Source organism: Cololabis saira, chromosome 7, assembly GCF_033807715.1.
Source record: "Cololabis saira isolate AMF1-May2022 chromosome 7, fColSai1.1, whole genome shotgun sequence".
NCBI lineage: Eukaryota > Metazoa > Chordata > Actinopteri > Beloniformes > Belonidae > Cololabis > Cololabis saira.
In genome coordinates this window covers 17,017,997-17,030,247 of record NC_084593.1, presented here as the reverse complement: position 1 = coordinate 17,030,247, position 12,251 = coordinate 17,017,997, and the positions used below count along the sequence as shown (strand labels likewise).

General features: G+C 36.8%; 1 protein-coding gene across 1 annotated transcript in view; it reads left to right on the top strand.

Annotated features, from left to right (window-relative positions):
* Window positions 1-7,906, top strand: part of egf (epidermal growth factor) — a 58,784-nt gene extending 50,878 nt beyond the window's left edge. The window contains exons 21-23 of the mRNA XM_061726013.1: window positions 6,540-6,642; window positions 7,380-7,476; window positions 7,579-7,906. Coding sequence (XP_061581997.1) covers window positions 6,540-6,642; window positions 7,380-7,476; window positions 7,579-7,772 — 394 coding nt within the window. The 3' untranslated portion in view covers window positions 7,773-7,906. The remainder of the gene's footprint in view (window positions 1-6,539; window positions 6,643-7,379; window positions 7,477-7,578) is intronic.
* The last annotated feature ends 4,345 nt before the right edge of the window (window positions 7,907-12,251 follow it).

Below are 12,251 nucleotides of genomic sequence, written 5' to 3'. Positions count from 1 at the left end.
AAAGGTCAAATCCATGAGTAAACAGTAAATGAGGCTCAATGCTCAAAAAGGAGGGAAAGGAAACGGAGCAAAAGATGATGACTCATTTGAGTGGAATAATAAAAAAGAATCAAATTAAAGGAGCAATTATATTTTTTTTTTGTTCAATACTATAAATTTAGGGAAATTTGGGAATATCATATAAACTTTATTACAGGCTCTAGACCCAATAGCAAGACATACCACATAAAAAAAAAAAAAAAAAAAATACATAAACACATACAAACATACTCTTATTCATGAGAGTCTTAATTATAGAGGCTTCATTATAATACAGTTTTGTGACTCATCAAGTCGAGCAGAGGTGTCAAGTAACAAAGTACAAATACTTTGTTACCTTACTTAAGTAGAAATTTTGGTTATCTATACTTCACTGGAGTAATTATTTTTCAGACAACTTTTTACTTTTACTCCTTACATTTTCATGCAATTATCTGTACTTTTTACTCCTTACATTTTAAAAACAGCCTCGTTACTCTATTTCATTTCGGCCTTTAAAAAAAAACTATCCAGTTAAATTGCTCCATCCGGATAGAGTGAATTTGGTTGTGGTTGTTTCAGATGTTCTTGTCCAGTTTTGTTCTTACATCTGTTCCCTCAGATTCCTGCAACTAAACTTGGATGTACATTCCAATAAAGGTTAGGATAAATGATAACATGCCTCTGAAGTTTGACTTTCTGCACCATTACAATACTTATGGACTAGTCATCATATCTCCTGCTCTCTGAAACACATGTTAATGCTCAATAGTACACATATATGGTTCTTTAATATATTTGCATTATACTAAGATACATTCATTTTCAATGGCTTTTTTCCTTAATGGCTTTTCCCCCCCTTACATTACTTTTACTTTTATACTTTAAGTAGTTATGAAACCAGTACTTTTATACTTTTACTTGAGTAAAAAACTTGAGTTGATACTTCAACTTCTACAGGAGTATTTTTAAACTCTAGTATCTATACTTCTACCTGAGTAATGAATGTGAATACTTTTGACACCTCTGAAGTCGAGACATAAACTTAAACATCAGGTTCCTCAAGAGAGCCTGTAAAGTGCTTATTCCTGAGAGATATTGTTAAGGAATATGCACAAATTAATTTAGTTTGGGTTTTATTGAAATGGTAAAATGTGTGGATGGTGTTTTAGCCTTTGGGAGGTTTTCCGGGGCTTTTCCACCCTAACGCTTAAAAAAATCTGCTAAAAGCTCAGTTGTGTACTCTGACATACTTCACCGTGTACGCTGCTGTTTGTGCTGCTGTAATGACGTATAACACAAGCACAGAGTTGTGCTTGGTCTCTGACTGCTGCGAGCGTCAGGCAGCAGCCAGGACGGCGTGCTGAAGCAACAGAAGAGCCGGCAGCGATTAAAGGTGTCTATCAGAGTCAGGGTGGCGTGAGCCGTGTAATGTCGGCATCTCTGCAGGACAGCAGGGCGTCTGGGGAGCTGATCACATGTAGAACAAACCATGCTGCTTAGCTGAGGGAGTAAAGCATATACTGCCAAGCCTCATCTCCACCTGGGATGTCTGTAAGTAGCTGATTTGTTTTGTGGTTGATTCACCGGCTCACAGACGAGGCTGTTGGCATTCTCCACTCTTTCCACTCACGGAGCACAGCTCTCTCCGTTTTCCCCCTGCTCCATCCTGCCGATCGCACCTTTTGGTTTTTAACGGTGAAGTGGCACGCTTTCAATTACATGGTTGGTTTAGCTTGTTCTACAGCAATTACACATAAAAATAGGTCATTTCTCAGCGACAGAATGGAGCCGGTGAGGTATGACCCCCGTGGAAACGCTACATGGTCGCCAATAGCTCTGCCTCAAATTGCCTTCTGCACTTGACTGGAAGTGCACTTGTGCGGTCTCTGGGTCTAGTGGGTTCGTCTCACCTGCAACCCGCACTACGCTTGTGTGGAAAAGTTTATAGAGTTCTCTTTTAATACTTTATTTTGTCTTTGTATGTGTGTAAAAACACAATAAAACAACTGTAGGACAGATTATATTATCATTTTATCACCATGGTTACAGTAGAATCTCATCAGAAAGGAGGTTCCTACTACCGAGGGTGAGAACAGGTTTGATACAGAGAACTTTAGAGAATTTTAACTCTACACCAGTTCATATTTCTCATGCAGGGAGCAAAGATTGGTTTAAGTTTCAGTTGAAACAATATCTTTTAAAATGTAATGAATGATGATTTGACATTTAGAAGGAACATAATGAAGGTTGAATAGAATTACAGGTAGTGTAAACCCTATCACAATAAAGGTGAAAAGTGGACAAAGAAGATAAGGTCATTTCAGGCAGGTATTGTTTATGAAGGTGTTTTATTTGATTTCATTTCTATGTATTTATGTCTGAGAATGATGGTGATTTAGTTTTATCCTCTGTGTTGATTGTGGCTAAGGGAGTTGTGTCTATTATTGTTTTGTTTGTCATGTATAATGTATGTATGTTGTGTATTACAGTTTTTTTCGATTTCTTACACACTAAAATTAAAAGTAGTACACTATTAGCAAAACCTTACACTCAAGAAGCAAAACATCAGCCCATATTTGCACAACTATAAGCACATTGTCAACCTCACACTTGTTGCAAAACTCTACACACAGTGATTTTCAAAACACTAAACACACTAAACGTACATTAGACACAAAAATCTATCATAAAGTCACTTCTTTGCAATACCAAAGCACTGACTGTCAAATTAGCACACCGTCCAACCAGTTGGTTCAACACAGTCATCAGGTGTGCAAACACTTGTTTGCTTAAATGTAGACACACCAATCAGGTGTATCTACACTATAGAAAGCAGCAGGTGAGCTCATTGGTCTCCAAGCACAAGAGTCAGAGAAAGACTACAGTTTTTCTCGATTGCTTTGACACATTTTGCACATCATGGGTCAGCTTTATTTAATGTTCACACCTTCTTTGCACAGCAAGAGTCCTCTCTGGCGAATCGGTTAACTATTTCTCATTGCTTTCACACAATTTTCTTTGACTTTTACTGTAATACACTTTTCAAAACAGTTAACACACTTCTCACAAAGAGACACAAAACATAACTGATTTACCATGGCAACACATTGCAGACACTTTGTAGCAGCCAATTGGAACTGCTCTCTCAATTCTAAAAATGATCAGCACCTGTGTGAACTCTCTTTGCAAAACAAAGCAAGTAGTCCTCAACCTATCAAAGAGGTCAATAGCTTGAAGTTGACACCAAGCATGGATGGAGGAGGACGTGGACGAGGACATGTGGCCTGATCGTCAGGCCCGTGTCGACAATGCGTAATTTTCCTGTATGTTTATTTTTTCATATTTACAGGGTTTCATTTGATTGTGTTTCATTTACAGTATTTTCTTTGAGAATTGACCTTTGTTGTACTGCATATTGAACCCTGTCATTTTGATTGCTTACAGTACGTGCATGTGACAAGTACTGCAATAAATATTTTTCTGTCAGAATCTTGACATTTTGTACACAGTAGAACAAATGTAAATCAGTGGTGTTGACAGGAACTTCAGCAATACAAAAACAGATCTACAATATTTTACTGTATACACATTTTCTGATTTTACTGTAAATACTCTGTGACAGTATATTTCTAAGTTATATAACTAAGTTAGAGTGCTCAATACAAAACCCAAATTGTAGTATGTTGTCAGTTGTAAAATAGTCAATACTATGAGGGTGTTGAACAAAAGTTGATATTGATAGCTGTGGTTTCAATTTTGTTATCCATCGTTACAGTAAATAAATGAGAAAACACACATGTTCAATTGAGAAAAAATTCTAGGTTTTGATGGAAAAGTTTGGTTTTGATGGATGTGTGACAAGTTTTGAGAAAGTGGTGTCATTCTGCAAACATCATAAAGTGTTTTGGTTATTTCAGCTTCTGTTAAGGGCTTTGTGTGAGCTGCTTTGAAAAAGTAAACTGTGAATGGAAAAATGGGCCAAAACGATCAAGAAAAACTGTATATTTGTACTTTGTTGATAGTAGCCTACTCTAATCATAGGGACGTAGAAGTGCTAAAAGTGTTTTAGGTTTATCACAGCAGAGTGTAACTCGTGCAAACAGAGTATAGTAATGTGAAACGTGTTTGTTTCATATGGTAACAAAGTGTGGTTTTTAAAAAGAAGTGTATAGTTTTTACAAGCGTGTTTAATTTTGCAAAGGATCTGTAGTGTTTTGCTAATTTGGTGTGTTGTTGTGCTAATTGTGTGTAGTGTTTTGAAACCACGGGCCCTGTTTTGAAAATCATGCTTAGGCAATCAAGAAAAACTGTAAATGTTAATTTGTGTGTTGTGTGAATGTTGGACCCCAGGAAGAATAGCTAACGCTGTTGCTAGTGCTAATGGGATCCTAAATAAAACAAACAAACAATAAAAATGATCTGGCTGCAGTTGGAGAATGTTAGGGGAATACAATCTCAGGAGAACAAGAGCAAATAACTTTTTTCACTGTGTCACAAAATCAAAGCCAAAAAGAAAATTAATTTGGGAATCTTAAGTACCTCATCTATTATTACTGATTATTGATTTTTTTTTTTCTGAAGCCTGAATCTAAACCCTACGGAAGAGTATTAGGGCCAGGCGGTATAACAATAATATTTTAGAGGAGGAAGATTTTTTTTTTCATTATGCACTTCGAGAAAAAAGTCGAAATATTGGGAAAAAAGTCGAAATGTCGAGAAAAAAGTCGAAATGTCAAGATTAATGTGAAAATGAAAAAAGTCGAAATGTTGGGAAAAAAGTAAAAATTTCGTGAATAAAGTTGAAATGTTGAGAAAAAAGGCGAAATTCCGACTTTATTTACTTTTTTCTCGAAGTGCACAATAAAAAAAAATCTTCCCCTCTCAAATATTTTTTCTCCTGCATGGCCCTGATACTCTTCCGTTAAACCCAGTTGTACAGTGTCCTGTATGACTTGATCAGTTCATTGAGGTTTCTGTTAATGTTCAGCTCTCGTAACAATATTGTTAACGCTGGATGTCTCGACCTTGACTGCTTCTTTCCAAAACTTTGATTCTTTTATTTTTGATGCATTCTGATAAAGATTAGATCATGCTTGCTTTGGATAAATATGCTGCCGCGTGATCTAACGTTGGCAAAGCTTTAGCTGTCGAGCAGACGGCCTCACATGCGACTCAAAAATACTCTGATACAGAAAGGACTGAATGACTGGAAGGTTTTCAGCCCCGATAGACGTTCCCCACCTCCTCCTCTCCCCTCCGCAGAGCTCGATAGGAAGTATGAGGCGTTTTTACTAAAATGCTGCACTTGGATTTAACAAAACTGGGCTGAGCGTTCAGACCAAACCACTTATTGTGGTGTGCACAGATGCAGTTCTGCAAACCTCATTTATGTTTCTATGTGTCTTTTAGACAGAAGAGGCTTTCTCCTGGCAGCAAACGCTTGTTCAGTCTCCTTCCAATTGTGCCTTCATGGACTATAACATTTAACATGCTCAGTGAGGCCCGTACTATAGATAAGACTTCTGGATTTCTTCTTTCTTTCTTTTTTATCTCTGAGCGTTGCATGTTTGGCTTCAGGGTGGGATAAATCCGCGGGGACATCCACTCCTGGGAAGATTATCAACTGTCCTAAATACCTTCCATATGTGAATCATTTCTCTCACTGTAGAAAGTTGAACTTTTGTGGTTTTTAATCACCCTTTCCAGTTCCATCTGCAGCCAAAACCGTTTTTCAAAGACGTGTGTCTTTCCCTTTTGGCAGTGTGTTACCACACTTAAACTCCTGAATGCTCCAGAGCAACAAACTGCCAGAGCATCTGTTTTTTTTTTTCAATACATTAAATTTAAATGATAAAAAGGATTAAAAGATACTAAAAACTAACGTTTGTGCTCATTTCTAGTTTCTAATCCAAAGATAAATTACACATTACAAGTTGTCATGGAAAATATGAATATATAGCTTACAAGTCTACAAAAAGAGTGTGTGTGTGAATGAATTCATACACATTATACATTCATTTACACACACTACAACACGTCACACACTCACCAAACTGCACTCATCACCGTCTCCACTTTTCTTTCCTACTTTTTCACGTACCACTTTCGGTTCTTAGTCTTAGTCTTAGTCAGAATTGTTTTATTCTTTTTCACTTTTTTTTTAACCTTTTCTTGAGGGATCAATAAAATATGGTAAACTGTTAAGAGGGCTGGTGAAGGAACCACAATCACACACACACACACACACACACACACACACACACACACACACACACACACACACACACACACACACACACACACACACACACAAAAACCCTTCTGTTGGAAGATTAAAATGCATATAAATATATATATATATATATATATATATATATATATATATATATATATATATATACGTGGCTCTTGGGTCTTACCAAACTTGGTATTAACCATTATTATACACTATATGGAGACAAGGGGAAGGGAAAATACATAATTAACCATTACTTGTGTGGTTTTTCTTTGTTTTCCAGAACTAGAAGACTTTCCCACAAGCATCCTTCAGTGGATAACGTGAGTGACATCAGCGTGACGGATGAGAACGTGTCAGAAACCACCTCTACCAGCGATCCTCGGGTAAGAACGCAGTACACAAGTACAAGTACAAAAAACATCATTTTCACAAGGTACAAAGAGGAAGGGGTTTAGCGCCTTTAGGGGCCTGAAATAACACTATTGGATGAACGAGTAGATTTGTTTATATTTATGTTCAGAAATGGGCAGCTATGTATGTATATATATATATATATATATATATATATATATATATATATATATATATATATATATATATATATATATATGGTGTTAATATAGAGATAGTATGGTGTAAATAAGTATATTTATATGAATATTTATATGGGCATGTGTGTACAAATATATAGAAATATTCAACTATGTGTATGTATGTATAGGTAAGTGTGTGAGTATAATTATAGTATAGTTAGTTATTATAAATACGTGTTAATAAATGATTAGTGAATGGGGGTAGGATTAAATAAGTTTACACTTCTTCCTACTCCTTTTTGCACATGTAATTAAGATATTAAGTGTTAAAGTATGAAATTCTTTGTTTTGTTGTTTTTTTTGTTTGCTTTGTTTTGTTTTCTCATCTTCTCTTTAATTGTTGTCTTTTACAAAATAAAATAAAATAAAATAAATGAACGGCTCATAGAAACAAAGCAAACAAAAGGGAACTGGCCTGTGCTCTGGGCTCAAAACCACCTTTAATCTACAAATTAGACAATTAAAAGTACTCAGCATGTTTATGGAAACGTGTAAACCTCTTAATGAATTACAATGTGAATCTGCAGTTTTACACAGTGGCAGAAAATGGTGAAGAAGTGAAAGACACGTCACCAACGGGCCATCCAAGAAGAGCCGTCTGTTGTTCTCCTTCTTCAGAAACAGGTAGCTGAAAAGTAAATCATTAATTTTATCTGAACCACAACTGAGATTCATTTGAATGTAAAAAATCTCCTTATTTTTCAAACCACCTGTTGAAAAAAACAGCCAGCAGCACTTTGTCTGAAGAGTCGGGGACGTCGTCCAAACCCAGCGGAGGGTGTGAGCGCTCCGTGGTGTCAGCCGTTGCCATGGAGACCACTGGGCCTGCCGTCCATCAGTCAGATCCATCACTATCAAGCTCAAATAATGGAAACAGTAGATCTTTGGAGGCGGCGTCGCCGTCCCAGACTCCGTCCTAGGTCAGTGGAAAGACCAACACAGCTGCACAGACTCTCTGACACCCGGTAAACAAACATATTTTCTTTTGTTTGTGTTTGTTGACATTTTAAAGAACATATATTTGACACTTGAGATTTAGAGAAGGGGTCTTCAACCGGGAGGTACTGCAGGGGTTCCTTCAACTTCAAAAGAAATTAAAGCTGCAAGCAGCGATGAACGGGCCCTCGCACCCTTGTGCACGTTCAGGCTGCAGTGGAAGCGCTTGTATGACTTGCATGTAGATTCTTCAGGCCTGGACATTTATCAGATGACACTACCCACGACTCTCTATATCAAACCATGTAAAAGTTATGGCAGAAAGGAGGAACTATCAGATATCGACAAAGCAGAAGAAGGGGCGGGGCTAATTTGCATCAATTACGTTCAAGGACTCAAAACCGAGTCCAATGACACCACCCACGGCTCTTTATGTCAAACCATTCAAAAGTTATGGCAGAAAGTAGGAACTATCAAATATGGACCAATCAGATGAGGGGGGTGCGCTTTTCGGCGTCTATCGTCGCCACGGTAACGCTTTTGAAAGACAAAAGTAATGTGGGTCGTCGCAGGATGGAGACGTTTTGATGTATAACACACCTGGGTGTACGTTGCGGTTCGGGCCGTATTAACTGCCGAAGGAATGGCATAAATTGAGCAAAAATTACGCGATTAATTCAAAATGTTCAAAATGGCTGACTTCCTGTTCGGTTTCGGCCATGGAGCCAAGAGACTTTTCTTTAAGTTGCGACATGATACAGGTGTGTACCGATTTTCGTGCATGTACGTCAAACCGCATTGTGGGGCTTGAGGCACAAAGTTTTCTAGGGGGCGCTGTTGAGCCATTAGGCCACGCCCATTAATGGAAACCATTAAATATCAAATTTTTCGCCAGGCCTGGCTTGTGTGTAAAATTTGGTGACTTTTGGGGCACGTTTAGGGGGGCAAAAAGGCCCTAATTTCGTCGGAAGAAAGAAAGAAAGAATTCCTACATTATTAGGGCCCTTCGCACTGTAAGTGGTCGGGCCCTAATAAAGGGAATTTTAAACAAAATAATTTGTGAGTTAAAAAAAAGAAAAAATATATATATAGGCTATATGTATATATATATGATTGAGAAAACTCCATTAAAAGGTGATAATAGTCTAGTTTTTTTTTTTTTTTTTTAATTTTTATCCCATTTTTCATCACCCAGTGCTCCTTCCTAAGTGACAGTCCTGGGCATTGCTCCCTCTACCAACCCAGGGAGGGCCCTGCACTGAGCTCAGGTCTCCTCCTTACCTGAGGAGTGAGCAGGCCGCATCTTTTCACCAGACAGGGTGGGGTTTCTCCGGCCGGACGTAGCGCGTGGAAGGATCACGTTATTCCGGCTGGATCCTCCCCACCCCATCTGGCGCCCCGGTTGGCCAGAGGGGGCATGTGTAGCCCAGGACTGTTGCATGTTTTTGTGGGGGTAGCTCACATTGCTACCCAAGGGAACACGGGGAGAACATACAAACTCCACACAGAAAGGCACTTTCACCAACCCCACCCAGGGTGTGGGCACTGAAGTCATGGGGGAACTAACTTCAGCGCCCACAGCGTCCCCGGTGGGAATCAAACCCAGGACCTTCTTGTTGTGAGACGGCTGCACTACCGGCTGCGCCACCGTGCCCCCCAAAATATAGTCTACTTTTGACAATAACTATTTAGTCTACACGACTTGGCTATTTCCGATGTAACACTAATTAGACCTGATGGATAAATTAGTGACAATAACGAAGCCTAAAGCTGGAGATTGTAACGTTACAGCTCGGCCTAACGTTACTCCTTCCACGTCTGACGAGGCCAAAGTTTCATCAACCATAAACACATGTAGGCTAATAACCTAGTCAGGAATTGGCTAATAAGGTGATATAAGCAGAATAAAACACATTCAAAAGTTATTATAAGCCAGGTTTAAAACTTGACACATTCAAAAAAAAAAAAGGGAAAAAATAAGAATTCCAAGCGAGGGTCCCTGCTCTGTTTTTCTCTCATCCAAGGGGTTAAAAACGTTGAAGACCCCTGCTCTATAGTATTGTAAAAAATTCAAAATCAAACAGGAATGAATGCACTTCTGATGAAAAATAATTTGACTGAGTTTTGTAAATACGTTTTTGCACCATGAAGAGAAAAGGTCCTCTACATTTGCGCTTAATGGTGTAAAAATGTCACAGTTCTGTATGTAAGCTTCTTCAGGTTTGAATTTCTACCATATGTTTCGGTGGAGAGGATAAACAAAGCACAAATACATTTGTCATTTATGTATATGAAATAAAAACATTTAAAAAATGAATGGCCTTCTTGATTGTATGTTTATGAGCAATAATTGAGACAATCAAGTGGAGTCTAGAGTCAAGAATGAAAGACTGACTTATTTATAAAGTAGGTTTTCGTTTTCATTCATTTATCAATAATATACTCTGGTCAAAAAAAGCACGAAGATACACAACAATGGCTCCTTTCTGAATATCTGGTTCTGTTGTTCCGTACAAATTTACCTGAGACATTAGGACTTAAATGTATTTTCCTCTTTTACTTTATACTTGTGGTTTCAGCTGTTCCTTACAAAAAAGTTGAACTGGATTTTTGTTTCCACCCCCTTTTTGGATATTCCTGACTTACAAACCAAATACAATACGCTGAATATCAGATAAATCAAATAATCAAATACTACGTGAGCCTTTATCACTGGTGTGTCAACATTTGCGCAGCAAAAATTGTAACTTACTGTTTTTATTATGTGCTAATTATGAGCTTAGAGGAATGTTATACCATTACAGCTCTGGGATATAATTGTTTTTCCTCTGTGAACTCTGGATCCTTCCAGAGCAACTTGTGATATTCAGGGTTCACTGTCATTTCATTTACTGATGACACCGTCACAATCCTGGATCTTCCAGTGCATCTGCAGCTTTCAGTTCAAAGCATTTGCCTCTTAAACATTTTATATTTATTTATTCTAAGTTTATTTATTTATTTTCTTCTTGAAGAATTTGATTAAAAATATGGTGAATTTGTTTTAGCTCCTATTTTCTGAAACCTAAAAGTTTATAAGTACAACTATAGATAGTACAACCGAAAGTGCTTGTGTACTTTCAGATTCATGAAATAGGAAGCTTTCTGTTCAGTTTGTTGTGTTCTGATTCAGAGACAATGCAGAAAAGATGCAAAAGATCCAAAAAAATTATCGCCTAAAGAGAGGAAAAAGCACTTTTTACATTTCCATTAGGGGTGTAACAATATATCGTGCCACAAAATTTCGTGATACAAAAACGTCACAATACGTGTCGTGGAGGTGAAAAAGTGTATCGCGATATTGGAATATTAATATTAATCTATTGTGTTGACTAGTAACGCGCATCCGAAAAAAGAAAAGAGTCAAATCATACATGAGAGAAACTATTCAGTTTGTGGCAAAATATTTGTACTTGTATGAAACTGAAGATGCATAATGCAAACCTGACATTTACTTTTAGTTCAGTTTGTGGAAAATGGTTGGCCTGGCTTTCTCTTTAAAACTTAAACAGTTATAAAGCATTACAAACTGTAACAATAGGGCAAACGCACAGTATTGTTTTGTATTTTGTGTCTTTCAAATACAAGACCATTTTTTCCAGTCATATGTTCCTCATTCAAGGTTGTTAAAAAAATACTGCTATAATATCGTATCGTATCGTTATCGTGACCTCAATATCGTGTATCGTACCGTATCGTGAGATTAGTGTATCGTTACACCCCTAATTTCCATCCATTTTACTTTTTTATAAACAAGCAAAGCACTGGTTTTACAAATGTACACAAGTCCCTACATGTCTATTCACATTGCTCTCTGCTATGCAGGTGTAGTAATTCCATTATTCATCGACTATAACTGGAATGAGGGATCAATTTATGTATTTATTTATGAAAATAAAACTTAAAAAAACGTATTTAATATATATTAATCATGAAAACTGGAATTTATTATTATTATTTTTTACCACAAAAGAAAACTGTGGCTGATGATTAATATATATATATATATATATATATATATATATATATATATATATATATATATATATATATATATATATATATATTACATATGTTTTTTTAAGTTTTATTTTTATAAATAAATACATAAATTGATACATAATTCCAGTTATAGTCGATAGCTAATGGAATTACTATATATATATATATATATATATAGTAATTCCACCTATATTTGTATTCTGTTTTTTTACTTTGTTGCACTCTTTTTTATCATGCATGTTCGAAATAAAATCTTCAACTTATTCAAATAAATATTCAAATATTCAGAAAAAAGTTTAATTCAATGGAAATGAAATATTTGTTAAAACAATAAAGGGCTAAATGTAAGAGTGTAAGTTGGTGCATCGCTGCCAGATGGGTCTGGTTGTGTCCTGTCACTCAGATCCCGGTCCAGGCCTGAA